This window comes from Palaemon carinicauda, chromosome 8 (assembly GCF_036898095.1).
Source record: "Palaemon carinicauda isolate YSFRI2023 chromosome 8, ASM3689809v2, whole genome shotgun sequence".
Classification (NCBI taxonomy): domain Eukaryota; kingdom Metazoa; phylum Arthropoda; class Malacostraca; order Decapoda; family Palaemonidae; genus Palaemon; species Palaemon carinicauda.
In genome coordinates, this window is record NC_090732.1 from 157,547,581 (window position 1) to 157,575,058 (window position 27,478).

The following is a 27,478-nucleotide window of genomic DNA, read 5'->3' on the forward strand; positions in this document are numbered from 1 at the left end:
AAATTCGAAGATAATTTGTATTTTTCCTAACCATGCAAACCTTAGCTATTTACAGAGGGTTTACCTTTTAGCGCAGCTGAAATGGCGAGCCATTAGAATTTAACGAGGGTGTATTACCCCCACGCTAGTTAGCGGGGGGTAGGGGAGTGGTAGCTAGCTACCCCTTCCCCCCTCACACAGGTGAATACTCACTTTCACTTAGAGGTAGGACTTGTCTTGGGGGACAGGGCTGGCAGGCAAATATGTGTAAATAGCTAAGGTTTGTATGGTTAGGAAAAATACAAATTATCTTCGAATTTGTCATTTGTTCCGTAACCGAAATACAAACCACGCTATTCACAGAGGGTGACTTACCCCTTAGGTAGGGTGGAAAGTCCCCTGCCATAATGGCTTTGGCTTTACCCGGGGACTCAGAATCCGAGTGAGTCGCACTCGAGAAAAGGAGTCCCTGCACCTCACAAGTTCCTTGCTCCGCAAGGAACCATGTGGCCTACGTAAGCTTGTGTGTGAAGGAAGAAGTGTGACCCGTCCTAGGCAGTTGACCTGGAGTTCTTTAGACGGAACTCTGGGTTAGGACGTTCCCAATACCACCTCGTCAGGGTATGGGGGACGCGACAGTATTGACTCAATACTCGGAACACAAGGAAGCATGGTTTACCTGCAGAGGTTCGAGGTCAGCTATGCAGAGACCAGGATGCTGCTTCCCCGTAGAGGGGATGATGAAGAAAGAAATAAGAGCCAGACATACTTCTTTCGTTCATGCAGACTAAAACCTGATAACAATGCCCTCAACCTTCTACTACCTGTCCAAAAAGGAGCCTGAGGTTAGACCAGCTGTTGTGTAGCCACCACAGAGCGATAGAAAACGTATCGAGACTCCTGTGGGTCACGCCCCGCAGGAAGCGGGCTGCGAAGGTCATTAGACGCTTCCAGACTCCAGCTTGTAGCACCTGCGTCACAGAGTAGTATTACTCGAAGGCGAGGGACATTGCAATGTATCCAACATCGTGCTGTAGGGCGACGTGACGGGGGAGGGTCTGGAGACAGGTCGAGATGAATGTCCTTGAGTCCGGGCTGAAGAGGTATCCTGGTCACTCTCCCCCGTGTCCTCCTTGTGCTCCCAAATCGGCTGCAACTGAGGACAAACTGCAGCTGTTCCCAGCGCTAACCTCTCGATTCCTTTACTGGCAAGAAAGAGAAGGTCTTGGGACATCAGATACAGAATGGAGACTCGAAATCTTGAATGAATTGGACCGAAGGGCCAGGACCCCCAGATTCTGAGTCTAGCCAACAACCCAGGAGCGAACCTGAATGTTGTCTTCCCCTCTTCCTTAGAAAGGGGGGAGTCGTAAGAGACCAAGAAGATTGCTTACACACTGGCCGTGGCCAGAGTGAGCAGGAGACCCAAGGCGGAATACAATCCGAGGCCTGTCGTAAAGGGTCTTGAGAAGATCTCTTAAAGGACTAAAAGTCCGAGCCATGCTCCAAGTTAGAGGTCTTCCTCCGACTAGGGCAGGGACGATCGTAGCTTCGCATGAGCGAGGATAGATCCAGCGGGCAGGAAAAAGTTATTCCTTTAAGCCTGAAGGTCAGGGAAAGGCTGAGCGACAGGCTTCATTGCCGAGAGCGGAAAGGAGTTTCCTCCCGCCCAAAGGCAATAAGACCGTTATTGCTGGAAAAGAGGCCTCAACGGAAGAGGTATATCTCCCACGGCACCAACCACCTTAGACTCTTCACTTTGCCTGGAAGACCCCTGTGAATGACTATCGCAGATGACGCGACCTCCGTACCGCGACTGTAGCGGGTTGTCTCTTCTTGAGGAGGAGGCGTAGTGTCTCCAGGCATGAAGCCGAAGCGACGCCCCAGTTCGGGAGAGATATCGCAGTGTGGTTGCTTGAGTAGTCTGCGCCGTGGGAGAAGCTCTCCCGGGAGTTCCGTCAGGGGAAGCAGAGGGTCCAGAAACCGTTCTGCGTATAGTCCCAGTGGAGCTCTCCCATTGAAAGGTTGACAGACAACCTGGTCTTGTTGAGACCCATTGTCCACAGACAAAAAGGAGGGAAGACGCAGGCGTCGAAGTTGTCCCACCATCACCGGAATGCATCTTGCCAGAGTCTCGGGGTCTGAGACTGGGGGGAAGAACAGCGGAAGCTTGAGGTTCCAAGCTGTCGCGATCAGGTCCCCCAGACCAGTACTTGCTGGTTACCCAAGGTCAAAGACCCCCAGGTACACTCTCTCTACGAGGCTTTGCTCGGATAGTAGGAGAGAACATTCCCTTGCCTGGAATGAGAGAGCCGATGGTGGTATTGAGAGAATCTCAATCATCCCGGTATCTCTACTGCAAGATGTGAAGGTGTGAAAATGCGTCCCCTGCTGGTTAGAATACGCCAGAATCATGAAGTCGACGCACACGGGGCGACCCGGCAGGGGCTGTAGGATCTGTAGAGGGGCCAGACTAAGGCCCCTAAGCCTGCCTGAATGATGGAGAGGTATCCTTCAGGTCTTGACGATAGGCCTGGACTGGAACATGCCCCCCCCCCCCCTTTCCTTTGACGAGTCCGAGAACAGCATCAAGAATGTGGGGAAAGGACGAGAATATCCACTACCATCAAGAGGCTCCATAGGTCAACACCCATTGCAGGTCTAATAGTTCCGCTGGTCCCATGGGGGCCAGGAAGTCCGGTTAAACATTGCCTGAAGCCACCGGAACTTGGACCGCCCCACATGGAACTTATCCTATGGCGACCGTTCGGACTATAGACGGGTCAATGAGGAAAGGAGAACTAGGAAACGTTCCAAGGTAGGGCTGAAAGCTCTGCTTGACTGAGAACAGGTACTGCGACTCTCCTCAGTCTTGCCACAGTCAACTGAAAGGAAGGCTCGGAGGATGTGGTAACAGAATCTGGCGTCCCCAGGTGGTCACCCATCCAAGTACCGACCAGAATCGACGTTGCTTAACCTCGCTGGACGGACGAGAAGCGGGGTTTCCAACGTGGTAAGGCCGTTGACTCAATATCATGGCCAGATACTCCAGATGTTGAGGCAGAGGAAGAGAAGGCTCCAAGCAAAATACCAAATACCATGACCCCGCACTCATGGTAAGCATCCGGAAGCTTGTCCCGGCGCTGAAGAAGGTCGAACCCGAGCCTACAGGAGTTGACCAGCCCTCCAAACAGCAGAGGAGGCGGAAGCCTGCACCTGAGCGCCAAGAGGAAGGCAGGGAGAGTTCTCTGGGGAAACAAACCTGCTATGCCACGGCGGGATAGCCACACTGCATCATAAGCAGGAATACTTGCAGTCTAGGCTGAATTCGACGATGGAATGGAAACTGAAAGTACCCGTCCTTCCGATCCAGGGTTTAAGGAGTCCTGTCGCCTCGTTACCAGTCTGATCGATTCTGCTGGTCTACGCTGGCCGAAGTTTGTTCGACAAACTTGATCAGGGCTGAGAGGTCGACTACGGACATCCCCTCTCAGATCCTTCCTTACAAGAAAGGATCGACTGAAGAGGCCGGGGGTGAAGCCGTCGATGATCCTAAGGAAGACCTTCGCCTAAGGTATGGATCATTCTGCCCAACCGGGCAACTCTTGCTGACGCTAAGGCATAGAGGTTCAGAGACACTGAATTCGCTGACAGAGACGGCAGGCTCGATATCCTTGGCTGATCACAGAGATTGTGCGGGAATGGGCATCGGGAAGCTGTCATTCGGATGAGTAACCTTAAGCATCCTCCCAGTGAAAAACCTGCAATCCTAGAGTTCGTGAACTCTGCCGCTCCTTTTAGGACTATGCCCCCCCGGGGGAGCCTCCCGTGCCATCTGTTCCTGACAGGAGGAAACTGCAATTGGACACCTTGTCCCAGTTGTCGTAGCCGATAACTTAGGCCGACGTGGTTGAAAGAAAAGGGAGCTGGAGCCCTGCAGAGTCTGGAAGAAAGCGCCTTGGAGGAGTGAAAACGGAAGTCGATTTCCTCCGCACAGCCGCTGTCTAAGTCTCTGTCCTTGGGCACAAACAAACTCTTCTCAAGGATGGAAGGGTGTCTGAGGTCGTCGACCTCCACAGATGAGACACCTGAAAGAAGCCCTCAGTCAGCGCGTCCAGATGGTACAACATCGAGCTTGTCCGCAAGTTAGATACTTAACGACGAAAGGCCAAGGTGCCTGAGCTCGAGAGGAGGAAAGTACCCATGATCTTCCTGTAGCTTCCTTGAACCAAACCTCGGGCCGTAACCGAGGAGGGAAAGGACCTGGTAAGCTCCCAGAGGAAGGGGTAAGCAGTCACCCCTTGTCCGATGGAGAAATCTCAAACGGAAAGCCCCCGTAACCCCCCCCCAAAAAAAATCCTTCCAGGGAATAATGGGGAAGGGCTAACCCAGGTTCAGGAAAGAGGAGTGTTGCTCAGATCTCCCTGAAGTTTCTCCAATTCTTGCAAGTGCCATGCTCTGCGTTTACGGGGTGAGGCCGTGTTCTGGAAATACGCTCCAGAAGAACTCGCCAGGCTGGCCATGCTGCGAAAACACAATTGGGAATCGTGGTCGCAATCGCCCTGGGGCTCGCGCGACGGTAATTCAAAGATTTGCGCGTGGGCGAACGTGGAATCGCCCATGCGCGGTAACGCAGGAACGCCAACGAAGGTGAGCGAAGGAGCGCAGAAGGAGGGCGAGCGTGGTAGGAAGGGCGAGAGCTGGTGGTTGGCGAGCGATAACCCATAGACGAGCAATGGATATTGCAAGAAATAAGCTGACGTTTGTGCGAAGAAACACCGTCGGTTCGCGTGACGGAACACCGTCGGTTCGCGCGACGGAACACCGTCGGTTCGCGCGACGAAACACGAGCAATGGAAAACCGTTGGTTCGCGCGCGGGCGAACATTGGAGAGCATGGGCGCGGACGCGCATGAGCGTAGACGTGTGGGCACGCAGGCAAGCAGTCGCGCAGGCGAGCGGTCGTGAGGGTGGGCAGGTGAATGAGCGCGAGTCCGAGGCGGCGAACGCAAGCGTTAGCGCGATGGCGAGGAAACGCGTTGCCGCGTGGGCGAGGAAGACCGCTGGCGATATGGATCAACAGGCGATCGGTGGTGAGCTGGTGAGCGCTAACGCGCAGGTTGACGAAGGCGCGTTGTGGCATGCCGACGCGATGGCGAGCAGCATGCCAAGGTGAGCGATCGCGAGCAGCATGCGCAGGTGGGCGATCGCGCGATGGTGATCAGCATGCGCAGGGTCGCGCGATGGTGATCAGCATGCCAGGGTCGCGCGATGGCGATCAGCATGCGCAGGTGGGCGGTCGCGCGATGGCGAGCAGCATCCGCAGGTGGGCGATCGCGCGATGGTGAGCAGCATCCGCAGTTGAGGGTCGCGTGATGGCGAGCAGCATCCATAGGTAGGCGATCGCGCGATGGTGATCAGCATGCGCAGGGTCGCGCGATGGCGATCAGCATCCGCAGGTGGGCGGTCGCGCGATGGCGATCAGCATCCGCAGGTGGGCGGTCGCGCGGTGGCGAGCAGCATCCGCAGGTGGGCGATCGCGCGATGGTGAGCTAGTAGCTGGCGAACCATGTTCCTTCAAAAGTGTTGGAGAACGTTGGCGTGCCGGCTGTAACACACGCGGGCGATCCGGAGGTCGCCGAGAGACAGGTGATCGCTGGCGAGCTGATGATCGCTGACGAGCAGAAGGCAACGCGTGGAAGCCTGCGTATAGAAGAAGAGTCCTTGACCCCGACCTGAACCGAAGTTCTAGATCGCGAGGGCGAACGTGGGCACACAGGGCGCGTAACAGGAACCAACAGGAACAGCAGGGATGATCATCATGAGAGCGCTGACGAACAGGAGACCGCTGATGAGCAGGAGAGCGCCTGTGCGCTAACACTGAGCAGGAGCAGGAGAGAACACAGCAGAAGGGCGCGCAGGGGAACCCTGACACGCAAGGGAAGAACCCCCGTGGGAGGCAACCCTTTGCCCCGAAGGGATCGTTGTCCGCCGGGAGACTGATGTCCGTCGGAAGACCGTTGTCTGTCCGCCGGGAGACTGATGTCCGTCGGAAGACCGTTGTCCGTCGGGAAGACCGTTGCCCGTCGGAAGACGAGATCAGACTGCTGTCCATCTGCACCAAGGCGGAAGATCAAGAAAAAGGAGTTGTAGGCTGCAAACGGAGATTCAAAAAGGCGCCTCTAGCACCCTTATAGGGAGATGAGAGGCCCTTACGACAAGGCGGACAGTGGGCCTTATGGCGAGGGAGGCCAACAGCAACAGAAGAATCCTCCGAAGAGGAGTCTCTATGAGTGTACTCTCTCGCGAACGAAAGAAAAACACTTCGTAGAAGAGACTGGTCAGCCAGTGACCTAAAAGGAGCGATCTTCCGAAGAGGAGCTCCTGCAGTTGCCCAGTCCCTTGAGCGAAACTTCAGGTGTGATCGCTCAGCACCAAGAGCATAGTCGCACGAAAAAAAGGCAAGAGAAGAACCCCCCAAAAGGGAAAAAACTCAAGCCTGGACAGGAAAAACTTCCCTCGGAAGGAAAGTTACCCGCCCAAGGAGGCAAGTGTCCTGAGAGTTCTAAAATGAACTGGAGAGCTGTCCGTAGTCACGGGAGTACTTCCAGTAGAAGGAGACACGCCCCTGACAAAATACAAGGGGGGAGGCAGCAACTGCCGAATCCCCAGGACTCAACAAGACAGCTCACACCGTTGCCATATTACAGAAACGAACTAGATCGGTAACTGTAAAAAAATAAAACAAATAACATTAGTACACATTCATTCCCCCGGGAAGGCTCCGAAGAGGAATCCCGAAGGAAAGGAAACAAGAATTACACAACAGGCACGTGCCCTCACAACCACTTACACTCACGGAAGGAGAGCTGTAACCAAAACAGAATTATAACAATTATAATTATGTAACTATGTAATTATGTAATTTAAAAATGAATGAACACTAAAGAAAGAACGAAAACCCCGAAAGGAATCGTTCTACAAGCTGAAAAAAACAACTACAATTAGATTCATAAACTAATTGAGACAAACGTACGGCGTAGCAACCCCCCCACACGGAAAGGAAGCTACAAGGGCGTAGTAACACGTAGTAAAAGGGTGAACGACCTCAGAGAGAGAGAGAGAGAGAGAGAGAGAGAGAGAGAGAGAGAGAGAGAGAGAGAGAGAGAGACCGGAGTCAAACTCGATCGCCACCCATAAAATTACGCCGTGGAGGCCTAACTGCCGAGGACACCACGTAGAAATCGTACACTACACACACAAATCTGAAAAGGAAACTTACTTATTTCTATACTCAAATATATATACAAACATGAAAACATGTTTACATATATATTGAGTAAAAGAAAAGTAAGTGGAGGCCTAACTGCCGAGGACACCACGTAGAAATCGTACACTACACACACAAATCTGAAAAGGAAACTTACTTGTTTCTATACTCAAATATATATACAAACATGAAAACATGTTTACATATATATTGAGTAAAAGAAAAGTAAGTGATTAAGTAAAGACAAAACAAACAATGGCTGCCAGAGAGGACCAAGACAGAGACGTCTGTCACAGTCCGAGCCAAAAGTGAAAGTGAGTATTCACCTGTGTGTGAGGGGGGGAGGGGTAGCTAGCTACCACTCCCCTACCCCCCGCTAACTAGCGTGGGGGTAATACACCCTCGTTAAATTCTAATGGCTCGCCATTTCAGCTGCGCTAAAAGGTAAACCCTCTGTAAATAGTGTGGTTTGTATTTCGGTTACGGAACAAATCATGCCTAGATATACCAGTCTTTGGGAAGGAAGCAGAGAAGACTTCTCGAGATTTACCATGATCCCTAGATCTTGGCAAATCCCCAGAAGTTTGTCTCTGTGTCGAAGAAGGGTTGACTCCGAGTCTGCTAAGATCAGCCAGTCGTCCAGATAACAGAGGAGACGGATGCCGATCTTGTGTGCCCACGAAGATATCACGGTGAAAACACTGGTGAAAATCTGAGGTGCTGTGGAGAGACCGAAGCACAGCACCTTGAACTGATAGATCTTGTTGTCTAGGCTGAATCTTAGGTACTTCCTTGAAGACGGATGGATTGGGATCTGGAAGTACGCGTCCTTCAGATCCAGTGTGCACATGAAGTCTCGCGGTCTCACTGCGAATCTGACCATGTCTGCTGTCTCCATAATGAACAGGGTCTGCTTGACAAACCTGTTCAGAGCTGAGAGGTCGATGACTGGTCTCTAGCCTCCAGACGCCTTCTTTACAAGAAAGAGTCGACTGTAGAAGCCCGGGGACCCGTCGACGACCTCTTGGAGAGCGTCCTTCTTCAACATGGTCTCGACTTCTGCCCAAAGGGCTTGCCCTCTTGCCGATCCCATGCCAAGAGAGCTCAACGACACTGGATTCGCTGTCAGGGGAGGAAGTGATGTTATGAACGGGACGTGATATCCTTGGCTGATCACGGAGATCGTCCAGGAATCGGCCCCGAGTTACTGCCACCTGTTTGCGCAACTTTGGAGGCATCCCCCCCACTGGTGGATATGCCAATCCTAGCGTTTGCGGCCTCGGCCACTCCCCCTAGGATTTTTGCCTCCCCTGGAGGACTTCTTGCCTCTCCTGTCCTCGATGGGAAAGGGCTGTTTGGACACCGCTGCCTTTGCTGCTACTGCCGGCTTTGTCGTCTTTGCAGGGCAAGGTTGTTGAGGTGCTGGAGGCTTATAGGGCTTTGGTGTTAAAGCCCTTTGGAGGAGGGAGTCCTGGTTGGACTTCCTCCACCTCTCAGCCGCCTGCTCTACATCTTTCAGCTCAAACAGACTACTCCCCAAAAGGGGGGAATGTCTGAGCTTACTGACCTCGGTGTTGGGGACCTTCGAGTTGAATCTTTCAGACACCGTATCACGGCGTTTCAGGATAGTGTTAGCCCACAAGTTCAAGACTTGCTGGGCCAGAAACTTGATGGTACGAGTGCCTAAAAGGAAGGAAGGTCTCCAAGGCCTTCCTGGTACTCTCCTTAGACAAGTCTTCGGATCGTATCAGGATGCCAAGAGATCCTAGCCAGATATCCAGCCACGAAGTGGCCTGCATGGCACACTTCGCTACTTTATCCTGGCAGAGAATCTCCGAGGCCGAGAACGACACTGGCCGGTAGGAGTCTCTCGAGAGAGGGACTCCCCTGGAGAGCTCTTCCACCGAGTGGTGGAGGGGAAGAGCTAAACAGGACTCCTCGACGATTTCGAAGTACCTCCTCTGGTGGACACGAGGAGGTGGGAGGAGTTTGTTTCCGTCGCTGGAACGGCTGAAGGAGGCTAGCTCGGAGAGCTGGCTCTTGACCTTATCTCTGGCACTCTTGACCCCCTGGGACAAGGGCAAAGTCGTGCTGGTTTTAGGGGGCTTTTGAGTACCAAAGACTCGGTCCAGAACCGTGTCCTTGCCCTCTCGAGGAGGAATCTCCGGATCCGAAAATCTGTTAAGGTTCCTCATCAGAGTCAAAACTTGCCAAAAGGCATGCTCCGACTACTGCGGCTCTCCTCCTGATGGACTAGCAGCAAGGTCTCCAGTCCCCAAGCCTCTTCTTGGGGGGATTCGTGGACATTCTCCGCGGGCTTAGCTGGTTCTGGTCTGATCCTCGAAGAAGATTTCGGAACCGTCTTGGAGTCCTTCGACTCCCTCCTGGGAGGGATGCAGGATTCCAACAAAGATGGTGGGGGGCTCTTCTCCACCTCCACCCGAGGAGACTTCTCGGCGCGAGGTGGGGTTTCTCCCATTGGTGCGATGGGAGAACGCCTGACCTCACGAGAATCTCCTGAGGATGGAAAACCCTTGTCCACGGGGGATGGAGAGAAAGTCTGGGGGAGGGGAGGGAGCCTTCCTCGACGGCTTCCGAGGAGCCAGTTTCGCCCTTGGAGAAGTAACCACGTCGTCCACTCCTCTCTTCCTTTTCAGGGGGGGGCGAGATAGCCGCTGATTTGAGGCCTAGATCAGAGAAAGCGGGCTTGAAAACCTGCGCAACTGCTCTGATCAAGGGCCCAAACCAGGGCAACCGACTGACAGCAGCGCTGTCAGAGACACCCTCTGGAGGGAAGGGGGTTGTAAGATCCCTAGGAGTGGAGACTACAACAGGGTCTGCCTGAAAGGAAGAAGCTGAAGAAGAAAGGTTCCTGGACCTGTCCGGAGATTTTCCTCCCTCCGTTGGGCGCGCTGTCCTGCGCTTACGGGGGGGGGGGGGGGGGGGACGTGATGAAGATGACCTGACTGCGCGTCGTACTGCAGGATCCTGTGTGGGAACGCGCTGCGGGTCGCGCTGGGCATTGCGCTGTGGGTCGCGTTGGGCATTGCGCTGTGGGTCGCGCTGGGCATTGCGCTGTGGGTCGCGCTGGGCATTGCGCTGCGGGTCGCGCTGGGCATTGCGCTGCGGGTCGCGCTGGGCATTGCGCTGCGGGTCGCGCTGGGCATTGCGCTGCGGGTCGCGCTGGGCATTGCGCTGCGGGTCGCGCTGGGCATTGCGCTGTGGGTCGCGTTGGGCATTGTGCTGTGGGTCGCACTGGGCATTGCGCTGTGGGCGGGGGCGCAGGCATGCGGGCGAGCGAGGGCGCGCGGGCGAGCGGGCATGCTGGCGAGCGAGTGCATGCGGACAAGCGAGGGCGCGAGGGGGAGCGATGGCGCGCAGGCGAGCAATTGCACGCAGGCAAGCAGTGGCGCTTAGGCGAGGGGGCGCATTGGCGCGCAGGCGAGCGTTGGCGCGTGGGCGAACGATGGCGCGCAGGAGAAGGAGCTCATGGGCACGCAGGCGACAGGGCGCGTTAGTGCGCGTTCCGGAGACCTCAAATGGAGTGCAGCCACAGGATGTTGAAGGGCCCGTAAGGGCGAAGCCGTAGGGCGCGTGTGTGCAGGGGGAATATCCCTAGCGCGTGGGCGCGCAGGAGGGCGCTCATCAGGAACAGAAGTTCTGGCAGTGGGCGCGTGGGCACGCGATGGAGACAGCGGGCGATGGCGCGCAGGCAAGGGATGGCGAGCAGGCGAGGTCTGATGGCGAGTCGGCGATCGTGGAGGAGAGCGCTGGCGAGCAGGAGAGGAAGAAGACTTCTCTTTGGAGCCCTGATCCGAAGATCGAGGGAGAGCAGGCGAGCAGGCAAGCGTTGGCAAGCAGGAGAGCGCTGACGAGCAAGAGAGCGCTTGCGAGCAGGAGAGCGCTGGCAAGCAGGAGAGCGCCGGCGCACAGGAGATCGCTGACGAGCAGGAGACCGAGGGCGTCCATGGCGTGTATCAGGCCGAGGGCGCGGAGGTCTGTTGGCAAGCAGAAAATCGTGGGCGCGTAGTCTCTGGAACTGCAGGACGAACAGGAGATCATGGGCGTGCAGGAGAGCGCTGGCGAGATGAGACAGCAACCGGAGAGCGCTTGCGCGCAGTAGTGCACTGGCACGCAGGCAAACGTTGGCGCACTGGAGAAAACCTGGCGCTTAAGGGACTTACACCCAATGTGTGAAAGCCCATTTTGCCCCGAAGGGACCGGTGCCCGTTTGATAACGGGATGGGTGGGCGCCCAACGCGCGTCAGCAGCCAGGAAAGGTGAAGACAGGTCAGCAGGTCTGGCAGGCGTAGGAGATCGCGAACGATCTGCGGAGAGGTCCAGGTCCAAGGAAGTAGCAGGAACGGTAGCTGAAGGACGAGGTTCCTCTGCGGGGGACTGCGAGGATGAAGATCCGAAGAGGCGCCTCCTAACACTCTTATGAGGAGAAGGAAGACCTCGGCGACGAGGAGGAAGGCGAGCCTTACGTCGGATACGTCCTCTGGGAGCAGCAGGCAAACCATTGGCAGTCCTCCGAAGAGGAGTCTCTGTCAGTGAACTTCCCCGGGGGGGAAAATCACCCGCAGGAGAGACCGTTGGACTTAGTTCCTCCCTCAAAGGATGTTCGGAGGGGGGAGCTAAGCCTTCAGCTACAACAGGAGCAGGGGTTTGAACACTCTCATTGGAAGCGTCTGCCACAACAGCCTCGACAATAGACAGAGGGTCAACCTCTGCTACCGCCGGTGACTGTTTGACAGCTGCTCCCAACCTGATCATGCCAAACAGGGCTTCTTTGGAGGGCGAACCCTGAAGCCCCAAGGAAGCCCAAAGCTGCAAAAGATCATCATTATAATGCATAAAACATATGATAAATAGTTGGGAAAATACAGCCCTCATGTATTTAGCGTGAAATTAAAATACCACACAATTTCCAAACAATGTACTGGTAGTAGGTTGGGCAGGGCACCAGCCACCCATTGAGATACTATCACTAGAGTGTTATGAGGTCTTTTGACTGGCCAGACAGCACTATATTGGATCCTTCTCTCTGGTTACGGTTCATTTTCCCTTTGCCTACACATACACCGAATAGTCTGGCCTATTCTTTAAAGATTCTCCTCTGTCCTCATACACTTGACAACACTGAGATTATCAAACAATTCTTCTTCGCTCACGGGGTTAACTACTGCAGTGTAATTGTTCAGTGGCCACTTTCTTTGGTATTACTGTACTGTATTACAGAACAATGTAACCTATGGAAAAAACTACTTCTTTCTATAGAAAAATGTCCGCTCTCTTCGAAAATGCCACTCGTTCCTGTCGCGGTTTTGGGTGGGGAAAACATACTGGGGTATGGTATATAATGGTAAAACAAGCCTTTTCTTCTCTATACATTACCTTTTTGGATGTATGATAAACCGTTGAAAAATGTTATTTTTATTAATAAAATAAATTTTTGAATATACTTACCCGATAATCATGTAGCTGTCAACTCCGTTGCCCGACAGAATTCTATGGAGGGATACGCCAGCTATCACAATACTAGAAGGGGGTGTATTTACCAGCGCCACCTGTGGCCAGGTACTCAAGTACTTCTTGTTGACACCTCCTCAATTATTCCTCGGTCCACTGGTTCTCTATGGGGAGGAAGGGAGGGTCGATTAAATCATGATTATCGGGTAAGTATATTCAAAAATTTATTTTATTAATAAAAATAACATTTTTCAATATTAAACTTACCCGATAATCATGTAGCTGATTCACACCCAGGGGGGTGGGTGAAAAACCAGTGTACAAGACTAAAGGATAGCTAAGTATCCCGTATTTCATATAATCAGTTATCCACAATAACAATGAAATAATAAGTACCTGGTAAGGAAGTCGACTTGAACCGTTACTCTGCCTTTAATAAGATCGTCTTCCTTACTGAGCGCAGCGTTCCTCTTGGGAGGCTGAATCAACTCAAAGGTGCTAAAGTATACAGGGCTGCAACCCATACTAAAGGACCTCATCACAACCTTTAACCTTGGCGCTTCTCAAGAAAGAATTGACCACCCGCCAAATCAACAAGGATGTGGAAGGCTTCTTAGCCGACCGTACAACCCATAAAAAGTATTCAAGAGAAAGGTTAATAAGTTATGGGATTATGGGAATGTAGTGGCTGAGCCCTCGCCTACTACTGCATTCGTTGCTACGAATGGACCCAGGGTGTAGCAGTACTCGTAAAGAGACTGGACATCTTTGAGATAGAATGATGCGAACACTGACTTGCTTCTCCAAAAGGTTGCATCCATAACACTCTGCAGAGAACGGTTCTGTTTGAAGGCCACTGAAGTAGCCACAGCTCTCACTTCATGTGTCCTTACCTTCAGCAAAGCAAGGTCTTCTTCCTTCAGATGAGAATTTGCTTCTCTAATCAGAAGCCTGATGTAGTAAGAAACTGAGTTCTTAGACATTGGTAGAGAAGGCTTCTTGATAGCACACCATAAGGCTTCTGATTGTCCTCGTAATGGTTTTGACCTTCTTAGATAGTACTTAAGAGCTCTAACTGGGCAAAGTACTCTCACCAGTTCGTTCCCCACCATGTTGGACAGGCTTGGGATCTCGAACGACTTAGGCCAAGGACGGGAAGGAAGCTCGTTTTTAGCCAAAAAACCGAGCTGCAAGGAACATGTAGCCGTTTCAGATGTGAAACCTATGTTCCTGCTGAAGGCGTGGATCTCACTTACTCTTTTACCTGTTGCTAAGCACACGAGGAAAAGAGTTTTAATGTGAGGTCCTTAAAAGAGGCTGATTGGAGCGGTTCAAATCCTGATGACATTAGGAACCTTAGGACCACGTCTAGATTCCAGCCTGGAGTGGACAACCGACGTTCCTTTGAGGTCTCAAAAGACCTAAGGAGGTCCTGTAGATCTTTGTTGGAGGAAAGATCCAAGCCTCTGTGGCGGAAAACCGCTGCCAACATACTTCTGTAACCCTTGATCGTAGGAGCTGATAGGGATCTTACGTTCCTTAGATGTAACAGGAAGTCAGCAATCTGGGTTACAGTGGTACTGGTTGAGGAAACTGCATTGGCCTTGCACCAGCTTCGGAAGACTTCCCATTAAGACTGATAGACTCTGAGAGTGGATGTCGTCCTTGCTCTGGCAATCGCTCTGGCTGCCTCCTTCGAAAAGCCTCTAGCTCTTGAGAGTCTTTCGATAGTCTGAAGGCAGTCAGACGAAGAGCGTGGAGGTTTGGGTGAACCTTCTTTACGTGAGGTTGACGCAGAAGGTCCACTCTAGGAGGAAGAGTCCTGGGAACGTCGACCAATCATTGCAGTACCTCGGTGAACCATTCTCTCGCGGGCCAGAGGGGAGCAACCAACGTAGCCGTGTCCCTTTGTGAGAGGCGAACTTCTGAAGTACCCTGTTGACAATCTTGAACGGCGGGAATGCATACAGGTCGAGATGGGACCAATCCAGCAGAAAGGCATCCACGCGAACTGCTGCTGGGTCTGGAATCGGAGAACAATACAAGAGGAGCCTCTTGGTCATCGAGGTAGCGAATAGATCTATGGTTGGCTGACCCCACAGGGCCCAAAGTCTGCTGCAAACATTCTTGTGAAGGGTCCACTCTGTGGGGAAGACCTGACCCTTCCGGCTGAGGCGATCTGCCATGACATTCATATCGCCCTGAATGAGCCTCGTTACCAGCGTGAGCTTTCGATCTTTTGACCAAATGAGGAGGTCCCTTGCGATCTCGAACAACTTCCTCGAATGAGTCCCTCCCTGCTTGGAGATGTAAGCCAAGGCTGTGGTGTAGTCGGAGTTCACCTCCACCACCTTGTTAAGCTGGAGGGACTTGAAGTTTATCAAGGCCAGATGAACTGCCAACAACTCCTTGCAATAGATGTGAAGTGTCCTTTGCTCCTGATTCCATGTTCCCGAGCATTCCTGTCCGTCCAGTGTCGCACCCCAGCCCGTGTCCGATGCGTCCGAGAAGAGACGGTGGTCGGGGGTCTGAACAGCCAATGGTAGACCTTCCTTGAGAAGAATGCTGTTCTTCCACCACGTTAGAGTAGACCTCATCTCTTCGGAAACAGGAACTGAGCCCGTCTCTAGCGTCATGTCCTTTAACCAGTGAGCAGCTAGATGATACTGAAGGGGGCGGAGGTGGAGTCTCCCTAACTCGATGAACAGGGCCAGCGATGAAAGTGTCCCTGTTAGACTCATCCACTGCCTGACTAAGCATCGGTTCCTTCTCAGCATGCTCTGGATGCATTCTAGGGCTTGGAAGATCCTTGGGGCCGACGGACAAGTCCGAAAAGCTCGACTCTGAAGATCCATACCCAGGTAGACAATGGTCTGGGATGGAACGAGCTGAGACTCCTCAAAATTGACCAGGAGGCCCAGTTCCTTGGTCAGATCCATAGTCCATTTGAAAATCTCCAGACAGCGACGACTTGTGGGAGCTCTTAAAAGCCAGTCGTCTGACGGAGCCGGACACAAGATCATGATACTGCTGCACAGTCTGTAAACTGTCAATCATGGGCAAGCGAGGAAGTACAGTGACAACCCGAATCTGTCTAGACTGTCTGGGTCGTACAGACAACTCCTTAACGGGTTGCTGAGGTTGCCGCACTGCGTCACAACAAGTCCCTTCTGTTGGTTGTTGAACGTCTTCCCCGTGACACATTGACTCCGTAAACAAAAAATCCTCTAACAAGGACTAAGCTTGGACTGCATGTCATGCAACACAGCTCAAGGTCTATGGGAGCAGGTGTGGTAACAGACGGGATTAGCGGCTGAAGTGGAACCATTACCTTCCCTGTAAGCATGTTATGCTTAAATAAAAGTCCATAAGAGGTTATGCAGCTAAAGGCTCCCTCCAAATGACAGAGTCCTCAAGGGAATATCAGAAGGAGGGAGAAAAGAACTTTCTCATCTACAGGGACCTTATCCTAGAAAAGCTAAGTTCTCTGAGTGAGGGTTCACTGGTGCAAAAGCAGCAGACTAGAAGGCAACGTTATGAAACTGCTTGACAGTCTAGTGAGTTGGCAACAACCCAAGATGTGTTGAGAAGCATGCGGTAAGGTATGCAGAGCATGATGTATGCAGAGTATGCTGTATGCAGAGCATGCTGTATGTAGAGCATGTTGTATGCAGAGCATGCTGAATGCAGAGCATGCTGTATGCAGAGCATGTTGTATGCAGAGCATGCTGAATGCAGAGCATGCTGTATGCTGAGCATGTAGTAAGCAGAGCCTGCTGTAAGCAGAGCCTGCTGTAAGGAAAGCAGAGCGTGTGCATGGCGTTTAACATTTCTCAGAAATTCCATGACCAGTGCTAGAGTGCTTTATGCATGCTTGCATGGGGTTTAAACCATGGTATGAAAATGGAGGTAAGGTATGCTGAACAGCAGAGTCAGAACGAGCTGGAACAACAATAGTTGTGGTTTCCTCTTCAAGACTCCGATGAGGGAACACCTGAGGCTCAGTCTGCAAAGGCTGAAAAAAAAAAAGACAAGCAGAAGGAAGGCGCATGGGTGAAGGAGGCTGACTCCTAGCATGAGTGGTTGAACCCAAGGGTGCGCTTGCTGAGCGGTTGGCGGAAGCGGAGTAGCAAGTTCCAGTTCCTGTGGTGTGAGCGGAGCACGATGAGGAAGAGGCTGCGCAGAACAAGGTAAATGTCTCGCAAGCTGAGGCTCCTGAGGCGCAAGGCTAAGGTGTTGTGGTGCTTGCCTTGTGGAGGGTTGAGCTCGCTGCAGCGAGAGCTGAGGAGACTGACTCATGGACGGGAGAGGTTGTTGTACCTCAACCGAGTGTTGCATCACTGGTGGAGCAGCAAGTGGAGGCGGAGGAAGAGAGGTATAATCCTCCTGATCCCAATGTAAAGGTTGCCTTAAGGAAGGCGGAGGCTGAACACCACAGGGAACAGCAAACTCAGCACGTGGCTCAACATCGTACGCCTGGCAGGTGGAACTGCTGGCAGGTGGTACTGCGATCAGGCGGAGCGAATGTAGGTGGAGGGAGTGTAGGCGGAGGCGGAGGAGCAACACTCTCAGCCCGACACTCACGCATCAAGTCCGAAAGCTGTGCTTGCATGGACTGTAGTAGAGTCCACAACATCGTACGCCTGGCAGATGGTACTGCGATCCGGCGGAGCGAGTGTAGGTGGAGGGAGTGTAGGCGGAGGCGGAGGAGCAACACTCTCAGCCCGACACTCACGCATCAAGTCCGAAAGCTGTGCTTGCATGGACTGTAGTAGAGTTCACAACATCGTACGCCTGGCAGGTGGTACTGTGATCAGGCGGAGCGATCATAGGCGGGGGGGAGTGTAGGCGGAGGCGCAACACTCTCAGCCCGACACTCACGCATCAAGACCGAAAGTTGTGACTGTATGGACTGCAGTAGAGTTAACTTGGGGTCGGCAGACACTAAGTTCTGCTGAGGTAAAGCCTTAACAGCAGAAATCTGTTGTGGCAGAACCTTACTCCTCTTAGGCTGAGTGTAATCAACTGATGACTGAGGAGAGTCAGAGCTAACCCAATGACTGCATTCGGGTTGTGAACTTTAACTTCGTACGTCTGGCATAGGTCTGGACTTAACGTTTAAGAGGTCTTGAGACCTGAGACCAGCGTTACTCTGCCTTTATTTTCTCCCCTAATCTCTTCTGCAGACGAGCAAAATAAGGGCTCAATCGTCTGCGGGTGGGAGTGACGGTCTCGGTAAGACACGCCCACAACCACCGAGAATACTTCTGTGCGCCGATCAAGGCCTGCTGAACCCTTATGCCCTTCGACATTGCTTCTCCCCTGGGCTTGGGAGCTTGCAAGAGGTCCCGGACTGGGAGGACGACTGGCGCGCACAAAAGTACCCTCACGCACTAATCACTTATCACTTTGATTTCTGTTTGCACTTATATCACTGAACTCAAAACTTTAAGTGGTTTGTACCTGAAATACGCAATTCTATCCTTTCTCAAAGTTAGTAATTGCGAAAACAGAATTACAATGTAACAGAAAAATCTAATGAAAGATAATTCAGTGGTTGGAAAGAGACTAAACACTAGATCACTCTAGAAACGTTTAGTTTCTTCCCCTAAAGAGACTAGGGAGAAGAGCAAAAACGATAACGACGTTACTCGTACGCCTGGCAGGCTTGAATGAAACGTTTATCCTCTTTCTCCCTCCGTCTCTATCTCTCTCTCTCTCTCTCTCTCTTGACTTAGAACCTGAGAGAAGAGCCCAAACATATATATCGTTAAAACATATTATTGTTAAAGGAAAAAACTGAAAAGTTCCTTTATTAGGATCAAAACCATTAAGTAAAGAAAGAATGAACAAAACGCTAGACACGGTTACTCTTACTGCAACGTGAAACCGTGAACATTCTTTCTCTATCGTAACGATAGAGTGCAAGTTGAACGTTCTGAACGTCAACAACTGCAGAGACAAAACAAAACGTTAGTTCAACTTTGAAAACAGTACGAGACTGTCAAAGAAAATCTTTCAAACTCTGTGGCGGAAATAGCATAATATGTTAACAGGTAAAACCGAAATGACGGGCTCAAAGTTTATTAACTTCGGTAAAAGACCGCCTACTATTAGGAAGGTCGAATATAAACAAATATAAAAATTAATTTTAATGAGTTTATAATAAAAGGAAGTTAATCGAAGAGGCCTATAAGAGGCGGAGAGATATAAAATAAATCTATAACTTTCGTTAAGCAAAATTAAGAAAGAGAGTCTATACTCTCTTAGACACCAACACTTCCGTCTAAGGGAAGGGTCGGCCATTGAAAGGTGAACGAGAGTTCAAACTCTCTCGTCACCATAATTAATCAAATTAATTCCAAAAGCTAACTAAGCTAATATAGAAGTTTCCAGTAAAGCGACAGCCGAAATCAAAGAGAAATACTTCACCAAAGTCGTGAAAATACTCCAAGAACATAAGCGTATCCCAGAACGTCTTGCCGGAAGCACGACAGAGGAATAATTGAGGAGGTGTCAACAAGAAGTACTTGAGTACCTGGCCACAGGTGGCGCTGGTAAATACACCCCCTTCTAGTATTGTGATAGCTGGCGTATCCCTCCATAGAATTCTGTCGGGCAACGGAGTTGACAGCTACATGATTATCGGGTAAGTTTAATATTGAAAAAATACGGTAATACTGAGCTGCGCAATCTAACATTAGCAATGTTAGTGTAACATGCTAACATTAGCAGTGTTTTTCATTTATTTGTTGACATTCTAAGTGTCGATTGTAATCGCTCTCGTTCGTTCATTTGTACATAGCAGGTTCTGACCTTCTGCGCATAAACTCCGCCTCCACCAAAAGGATTTCTTCTTCTCTACCCGCCAACTTCAACTATTTGACTTCACCCGGCTTTGGTTCAAGTATTTGCCTTGAATGTAATACCCTAGTATACATATTACGTTTGACCCAATAATTACTCGTTTTATTATCCGATATCTTATAAAATCACCTAATTTTATATTCTCATTAAATATTATTTACCATACATTCCATTTTATCTTGCTATATTACTTTTATACATTTTGTTATTACTTTGTCACACCCCGATTTCACATAAATAGTTGCCCTGGACAAGTTTCCCATTCTAGTTCATTCACGTTTATTCTCTAGACTCCGTTGTTTTTCCATTAACCAATCACAAACCTATACGTATGGAAAGTTTGCACAGGGGGGGCTAACATTTCCCAACCCTTTCGCTTAACTCTTCAAGTGGTCTCTTCATACCCCTTCCAACAAATCCTTTTCCGGGGAAACCTTTGTCCTAATCAGGTCTTTGATATTTCAAGTGAGGTTTTTTTTTTTTTTTTTGTAGTTTACGATGGAAGTTATAGAAAGTTGTAAAGGCTGCAGTATTCCATACTGAAAAGCATTTGCTAAATTTCATGGGGAATTTTTTGATATGTCATCCAGTGTTGATAATTTCCTTAAATCACAATGTAATACCCCAATGTTTTTAATGTCCCAAGTGCCATTCATAGAAGTTAAGATGTCACAGTCTCAACACCCCGGTGACCCACAAGTTTCGTCATCCGGGTCATAAAAGTAAGTCATTAATTTCTTTAATTTAAATGTTTTTAGCATGCGCAGCTCAACATTACTGCTTGCCAGTACAAGTTTTTTACCTGGGAAGGGGGTCCGGGGGCTTGCACCCGGGCTAGGGGTTGTGACCTGGGAACTACTAGGTTAGGTTAGGTGGGTTAGTTAGGTTCTATACCCTTTTATATAATGTGTAAAGGGTATATGGAAAAATGCTTTAAAGTACACAAGCTAATATGAGCGTAGCATTGCTAACGTTAGCAATGTCAGCGTAACATTGCTACGCTAACTAATGTTATCGTTCGCAGTACATACGTTCTTGAGCGAAGTGAGGCCGGAATTTGAAAAAAGCCATTATATTTAAAATTTTAGCAGACAATATATGTTTTCCTGTAGAAAATAACGTGATTAAACCTGTTTCCACCTTCATTTTATCCGCAACAACAACAACCAGTTCGGCTACTTGAAGTTAGTCGAACTGGTTGTTTTGTTTGCTTGTGGTTGAAATGAAGGTCAAATTTGGTTAAATCACGTCATATCCTACAGGAAAACATATTTTCTGTTCAAAATGAGAATCTGTAATACAGTACAACTTAACCCTTTCTTCTTGGTAAGGGTAGAAGACTCTTTAGCTACAGTAAGCAGCTCTTCTAGAAGGAGGACACTCCAAAATCAAACCATTGTTCTCTAGTCTTAGATAGTGCTGTAGCCTCTGTACCAAGGTCTTCCACTGTCATGGGTTAGAGTTCTCTTGCTTGAGGGTACACTTGGGCACACTATTCTATCCAATTTCTCTTCTTGTTTTGTTAAAGGATTTAATAGTTTACAGAGGAAATACTTATTTTAATGATGTTACGGTAAATTTTAAACCGATGTTACTCTTCTTCAAATGTTTTATTTTTCCTTGTTTCCTTTCCTCATTGGACTATTTTCCCTGTTGGGGTCCCCTGGCTTATCGCATTCTGCTTTCCCAACAGGGTTGAAGCTTAGCAAGTAATAATAATAATAATAATAATAATAATAATAATAATAATAATAACAATAAGGTTAATGTCTAGGAGAGGGCCGCACGAAGATATCACTGATATTCAATTTATTTTTAGTAGAATATGTAGGAATGTATGTATATAATGGTATACCTGTGAGATAATTTAGTGAAAATCAATAATAGTCGAAATATCGACGATCAAACTCACGCTACTCTCGTCTTCCTCTCAGATTTTTCTAAGGCTGTTGTTATTGTTGACTGTGTCTTATTTTTGCTCAAATGAGCCCTGTAACCACTATAATCCGCAGACAAACTAGTCCACTATGACGTCTTCACGTTTGGCCAATCACAGTGCGACAATACATTTTCTTTCCCAATGACGTCTTCACGTTTGGCCAATCACAGTGCGACAATCCATTTTCTTACCCAGCCATTTTATTTCGTTCCTAGACATCGAGGCCGTAGCAAGCCCGTCATCTGATATTGCACAAGAAGTTGAAATTCCATCTTCTTGTCCTGACTGTTTCCTAAGTTACAATGAATTTGTTCTTACTTATTCGGGGTTATATTGAAAAACTGGTGGATTTGTGCCAGAGACACAATTTAATTTTACAAAATAAAAATTATCCTGCATGTCAGGGAACCTTCGCAACGGCTTCACGTTTTCCTCAAAGCAGAAGCACATCTTTATCAACCAACAGGTTAAGGTAAGCTTCATTATTTTATGGAGTATATTATAATGGTGATAGTATAACGATGTATACAGCAGTACCATCACTTTGGATTTGGTTTGATGGATGTGTTAGGTAGTGTCCTTAAGGGGGGGGTCGCAGGGGGGAGGCCCCCCCCCCCGGTAGGGGTACAGGGCTATTAGGCTAGGTTAGGTGGGTGTATTAGGTTCGGTGGTGCCCTGAAAATCACTGTGGCCCCCCCCCCCAGTAGGCCTAGGTAGGGGTTCAGGCCCCCAGGGTAGGTTAGTTGGTTGTATTAGGTTCGGTAGTGCCCCGGAAAATCACTTTTCTCATCCTCCCCCCACCCAAAAACCCCGCTTCCCACTGGGGTCCCCCATAAATGTAGTAGTAGGTTTATGCTTACATTTTGTGTGTAAGAGTTAAGTCTTAGTTTCTTTTTTATTCATTTCCTCATGTTTCTATGCGATGTGCAACAATAATCTGGTTGTTTTTTGCCGTTTTTCGTCGTTAATACTTGAAAAACGGGTGCGGCCTTCTCCTAGACATTTACCAATAATAATAATAATTAAGGTAGGTTTGAAGCCATGCAAACTATGAATTTAACTCACCAAATGCTCAGTCAAGATTTCGTTAATTCTGGTATCCGTCAACACAGTTGCTTCCTCCATGGTGAAGTGCGATAATTAATGTATTCTAACATCTATGGATCTACAGGTCTTTAGCCATGGTCGGGACCGGGACCAAAATAACAAGACCTACCGTCAAACTCCACACTCTGACCATAACAAACTTACAAATACAAAGTAAAAACATAAACACAATTGTGGTTGCGTTTAGTACGACTACTTTTACAAATTTAGATTATCATTGAAAGTATATACATCTTATAATATCAAAGTAATTATTAAAAATTCTGATATAAAAAACTAAAAATTGACTTGAACGTCTCAAAAGATGATAAACTGCGTTCTTATTCATTAGCCGAATGATGGGAGGCTTTTAATGACTTCATTAAAACTTTGGGCTGATAAAATTGCATTAGGCTTACGATTTTTTTCCGCATCTGTTTCACACGTTCAGGGTGGATGAAGACATGTTGTTCCTTGAAACATATGAATTATTTTTTTCTTTATCATATAATAGCTGCGTGCTTTCCTAACAGCTAAAGAAACATTAAAATTACCCTTTTAATGGGGGAGAAATTTTTCAACTGCAAGTATCTTAAAATTAATGTCATATTGCCCCTCGCCACAAGCCAGATTTTCATCTAATTACTTTTTAGTTATATATGTAATATAGGTAAAATTACATGTTTAAATACATGACCTAAGAGGTCAATATGGAAGAGGAGCGAGTGTGAGAAATGCCATAGTCATGTCATAACCAGGATGCATATGCCAAACCTCAGCAATGTAACATTTTTATGAAGAATAAACACAAATACGAATCGTGAGAAAGAGTTGTCACCACTGGATGCAGGTGTCTTCCTATATTAATGTTTAGTTTACATTATGTGTTTAAATGTTGAGATAACTGACTATACGATATCTGTGATATCGATATTTTAGCCAGTTCTTACTTAGATGTCATACGGAATGGTCATCCGACCAAACCATCTATACTCCTGTGATGGAGATGTTAATAATTGTTTTTAAAGGAATAAACTATTTTAAAGTTAACTTACCTAGACTTATTTGAAGATGTAACATACCAAGTCTAATATACAACACATTGAAGATGACATTTGATGGGAACCCGAATGTGTGTTAATAACAGTATCACACCAATATATATTGTTTAAAGTAACCCTTGATATTGTCAAACTTACTTTAAGATTATGCTAACAGAGATTGAATAAGTAACTGTTTTTTAGGTCTTTCCTTCAACACATGATCATAGAGAAATTATACTCATAATTTAAGGTAGAGAGGTCTAGTTAGAAATAATTTCCATTGGACACAATTAGTGTCAAATATGAAATAAAGTACAGTATATAAATAAGCAATGTAGCGACTAATACTTAAGAAATTCGAAAATGAGCAATTTTATTCCTTCGCAAACCAATGGTACTTCATTGTTCTACTTACTTTTACTTACGAGGGGTGTTTTCCTGGAGTACTGGTTCCTGGTTATTAACTGCTCAATCGGCAAAGTAAGTTTGGAGAAATTCTATCAATTAATAGATATGTGCGAAGCATCTAAGATTATACTCAATGTTGTAATTGGGCTAGTCTTTATACCATGACTACAACGCTGACTCGGCTGTAAATGTTGAGCACTGAATGAACAAATGAACATTTTTTTTTGGGGGGGGTGGGCTCAAGCCATGACGTCCTGATGGAAGGTTCCTTTAGTAGCTTCCCAAGGGTATATATGACTACAGTGGAAGGGTATATCTTAGAGCTCTAGAGCATACTAGCGGTAAGGAAAGTAGAGTCCATCGATTTCCAAGGAAGGATGTTTAGTGTTCACGTGAAGGACTCAAGAAAACTCTGAGTCAATCTGGACTTGGCGCCACTCAACAAGTTCCAATAAAACAGCAAGTTCAGAATGTTAATCCTTCCAAACACAAGGACCTTATTCAGTAAGGGGTGTTGACAGTCTGGCCAGACCTGAAAGATGTCTATCGGCAACTTCCAGTCAGCCACCCCCTCCACTCCTACCTAGGATCCAAGTTACAAAAGATAACATATATCCTAGACAAGATTCTCGTCGGACTAGATTCAGTCCTAGGATCTTCACGGAATTAGCAGACACAGTCAAGCGAAACCAAGCCTAGAGAGAGTTCAGGCAACAATGGCCCTGGACGACAGGCTGGGGTGGGTAGCTCCCGAAACGACTGTCTATGAGCATCCATGGAGATGATCCGGCCCCGGAACATCGGGGATGCAAATTAACTTCAAGAAGTCTCGATTCTCTCCAGCTCAGGGGCTTCAATGTTTTTATAAAATCATTGAAACCTGCGGTCACCCTAACGCTCCTTTCCCTTGGGGATGTAAAAGGAGATCGTAAGGTCTGTCAAGAGACTATTGCAATCAGTCAGGATTCCATGACGCTAACAGGGAGGAGTTTTTAACTCTCTTCAGTTCACGATAATGACAGACCCAGTGCTATGTGCACAGTTGTAAGATGCGTTAAGAGGCTGGAGAAGATACGCATCAAACGCTCGAAGAGATCTAATAGGGCCAATGATGGTCATTCTCTCTTCGCTTACCCTACAATGACCAAAGGCCACGGGCCCGTAGTCCATTTTAGCCCTGTAATGGTTGGAGAAACTCTCTCCACATAGATCAGACCTCCTCAGGCTGATCTGGGGCATCAAAGCAATAATGAGGCATCGAAACTGTCGAGGATAAGGGACATCTCATTTCATTAGGGAATGTTAGCCATCCCTTCCTTAAGGGAATGGCACCTATCAGCAGCTCGTTTATAAATGATCCGCAAGGTGACAGCGGATGCTCTTCTCGGGTTCAACTCGATTGAATTGGAATGGTACACGGACGCAGACCCATTCCCTCCCAGATGGGAACAAGTCCCTGAGCTGCAGATCGTTCTCTTCATCACGAGCGTCATCAAGATACTATCTCGATATATAGCCCCATACAAGGATCCTCTAGTGGAGGTAACAGACATCATGTCTCTAGAATAGAAGTGATGGACTTAGAAATTCCTGTTCAGCCCATCAAATTTCCTCCGGAAGGCCCTCTACATGTTGAGACCCTTCCAGGGAAGAGGGGCTCTGTTGGCTCCCAGGTAGCCCAAGAACACCCCGTTCCCTGTAATGAAGGAACTGAGGCTGAGGCTAGTCCTAGTTATGCACCTAGGATTATCCAGGAGGTTCAGAAGTTTTCTGCCTTCGATTTATCGCAGTACACCTGATCCCTTCATCTTATGAATTCCTTGCCCTTAATGGTTAGGAAAAAGACTGGGATCTCAAAAGGCAAGATAGAATTCTTTGAAGAATACAAGTCTAGTCAACTAGAAGACAATACGAGTCTTCTTGGGAAAAGTAAGCTGCTTTGTAAAGCAATAGGGACCGAAATCAATCTCATAATCTTCTGCCTGTCCTTCTCTGTCCACCCCTATATTCAAGGTCTGGCGGCCAACAGCACGATGGCCTTTGAGAAAGGAGGCAGTGTATCCTTGGATACTATGAGAAGCCTAGTTCTTCGGCCTTGTCCCCATATAAACCCTTGAGTAAGCACCAAGGTTAGGGCCGACTTTGCGAGAGAGGTCACTTGATTGGATCTTTGGATCCATGGACCAATATCCATGTGCAAGTCAACCCCGGCTAGACCTCTTCTATATGCCGTTTAAATGGATCTGACGAATGAAATCCTTAATAAGATTCCGAAAACATGTGCAGGCTTAGGCTTGCAGCGCCACTAAAGCCTATCTCATGGTCTTTGGACAAAGTCCTACATTATGCCTCACCTGTGAACAATGAAGATTGTTCCCTCAAGGATCTAACCTAAAAGGTTATTTTTCGGTTCGCTATAGCCTCTGGGGCTAGAGTTAGTGAAACAGTGGCCCTATCTGGGATGAGGGCCACATTAAGTGGGAGAACTGCATCTCTTTCCTGATCCAACCTTTCTTACTAAGGACGACCTACCCACTAAGAGGTGGGGTTCCTGGAGAATCTGCCCTCTGAAGGAAGATGTCTCTCTAGGACTGCTAGAGTGTCTAAGGTCTATCTTCATAGAACTTCAGACTTCAGGAGAAACAGCTCTTTACAGGAGAAAACTTTGGATAAAACTATCCCTATAACTGAGGGCGTAGCTCACCTACCTTATTCGCGGAGCGGATCCTGACAGCACTCCTGCAGATTAAGATCCGAGAAAAGTTGCTTCATCACTGAACCTTTCAGTGTGTGGACTTCAGCCTCTTCGCTCATTTACTGATCGGAGGTTGTCCGGTGTGTCTTACAGACACTACGCTAAGCAAGTCTATGGATTGAAGCATTATGTGGTGGCGGCAGGTGCTATTTTGGACCCTGTCGTCTAGCTCTGCGATGAACAGTAAATTGATTGGGACTATCAATTAAAAGGAGAAGGGGTCAGCATTTTTCGTTTGACCTCCCTTTGAATAAGTGTTGCCATGGTAACACCAAATCTGTTCAGAATCTCAGGTGTGAAATTATACGGATACCACTAGTGCCGTGTGTACATAGTACACAGTGTTGTTAGACTATTTCATGTACAGAAATTATAAAGAAAAGTCTTGTTAAAAGAGCTTTTCTTCAGTCTGAGAGTGGCACTCATCAATTTTCCCCTTTCAAAAAAGGGAACATTAATTTCTGTGTATGTCTCTTGTATAATTTCCTTATCATGCTACATTCATTTAGCATGTAGTCATTTATTAGGAATAAATGTCTATTAAAATGCAGTTGCGTCCAAATTCGCCCAACAATTGCATGTTTAAGATGCCAGAGTTCCTTGACTTACTCATGTAAGTATTTCTCATATCATTGTATGCTTACAAACAACGGATGAGGA

General features: G+C 48.4%; 1 protein-coding gene across 1 annotated transcript in view; it reads right to left on the reverse strand.

Moving 5' to 3' along the window:
- The window catches only part of LOC137646049 (mediator of RNA polymerase II transcription subunit 23-like), a 714,542-nt gene extending 691,752 nt beyond the window's left edge, over nucleotides 1–22,790 (reverse strand). Inside the window, exon 1 of the mRNA XM_068379200.1 lies at nucleotides 22,592–22,790. Within this exon, the coding sequence (XP_068235301.1) occupies nucleotides 22,592–22,651 (60 nt within the window). The 5' untranslated portion in view covers nucleotides 22,652–22,790. The remainder of the gene's footprint in view (nucleotides 1–22,591) is intronic.
- Nucleotides 22,791–27,478: the final 4,688 nt, after the last annotated feature.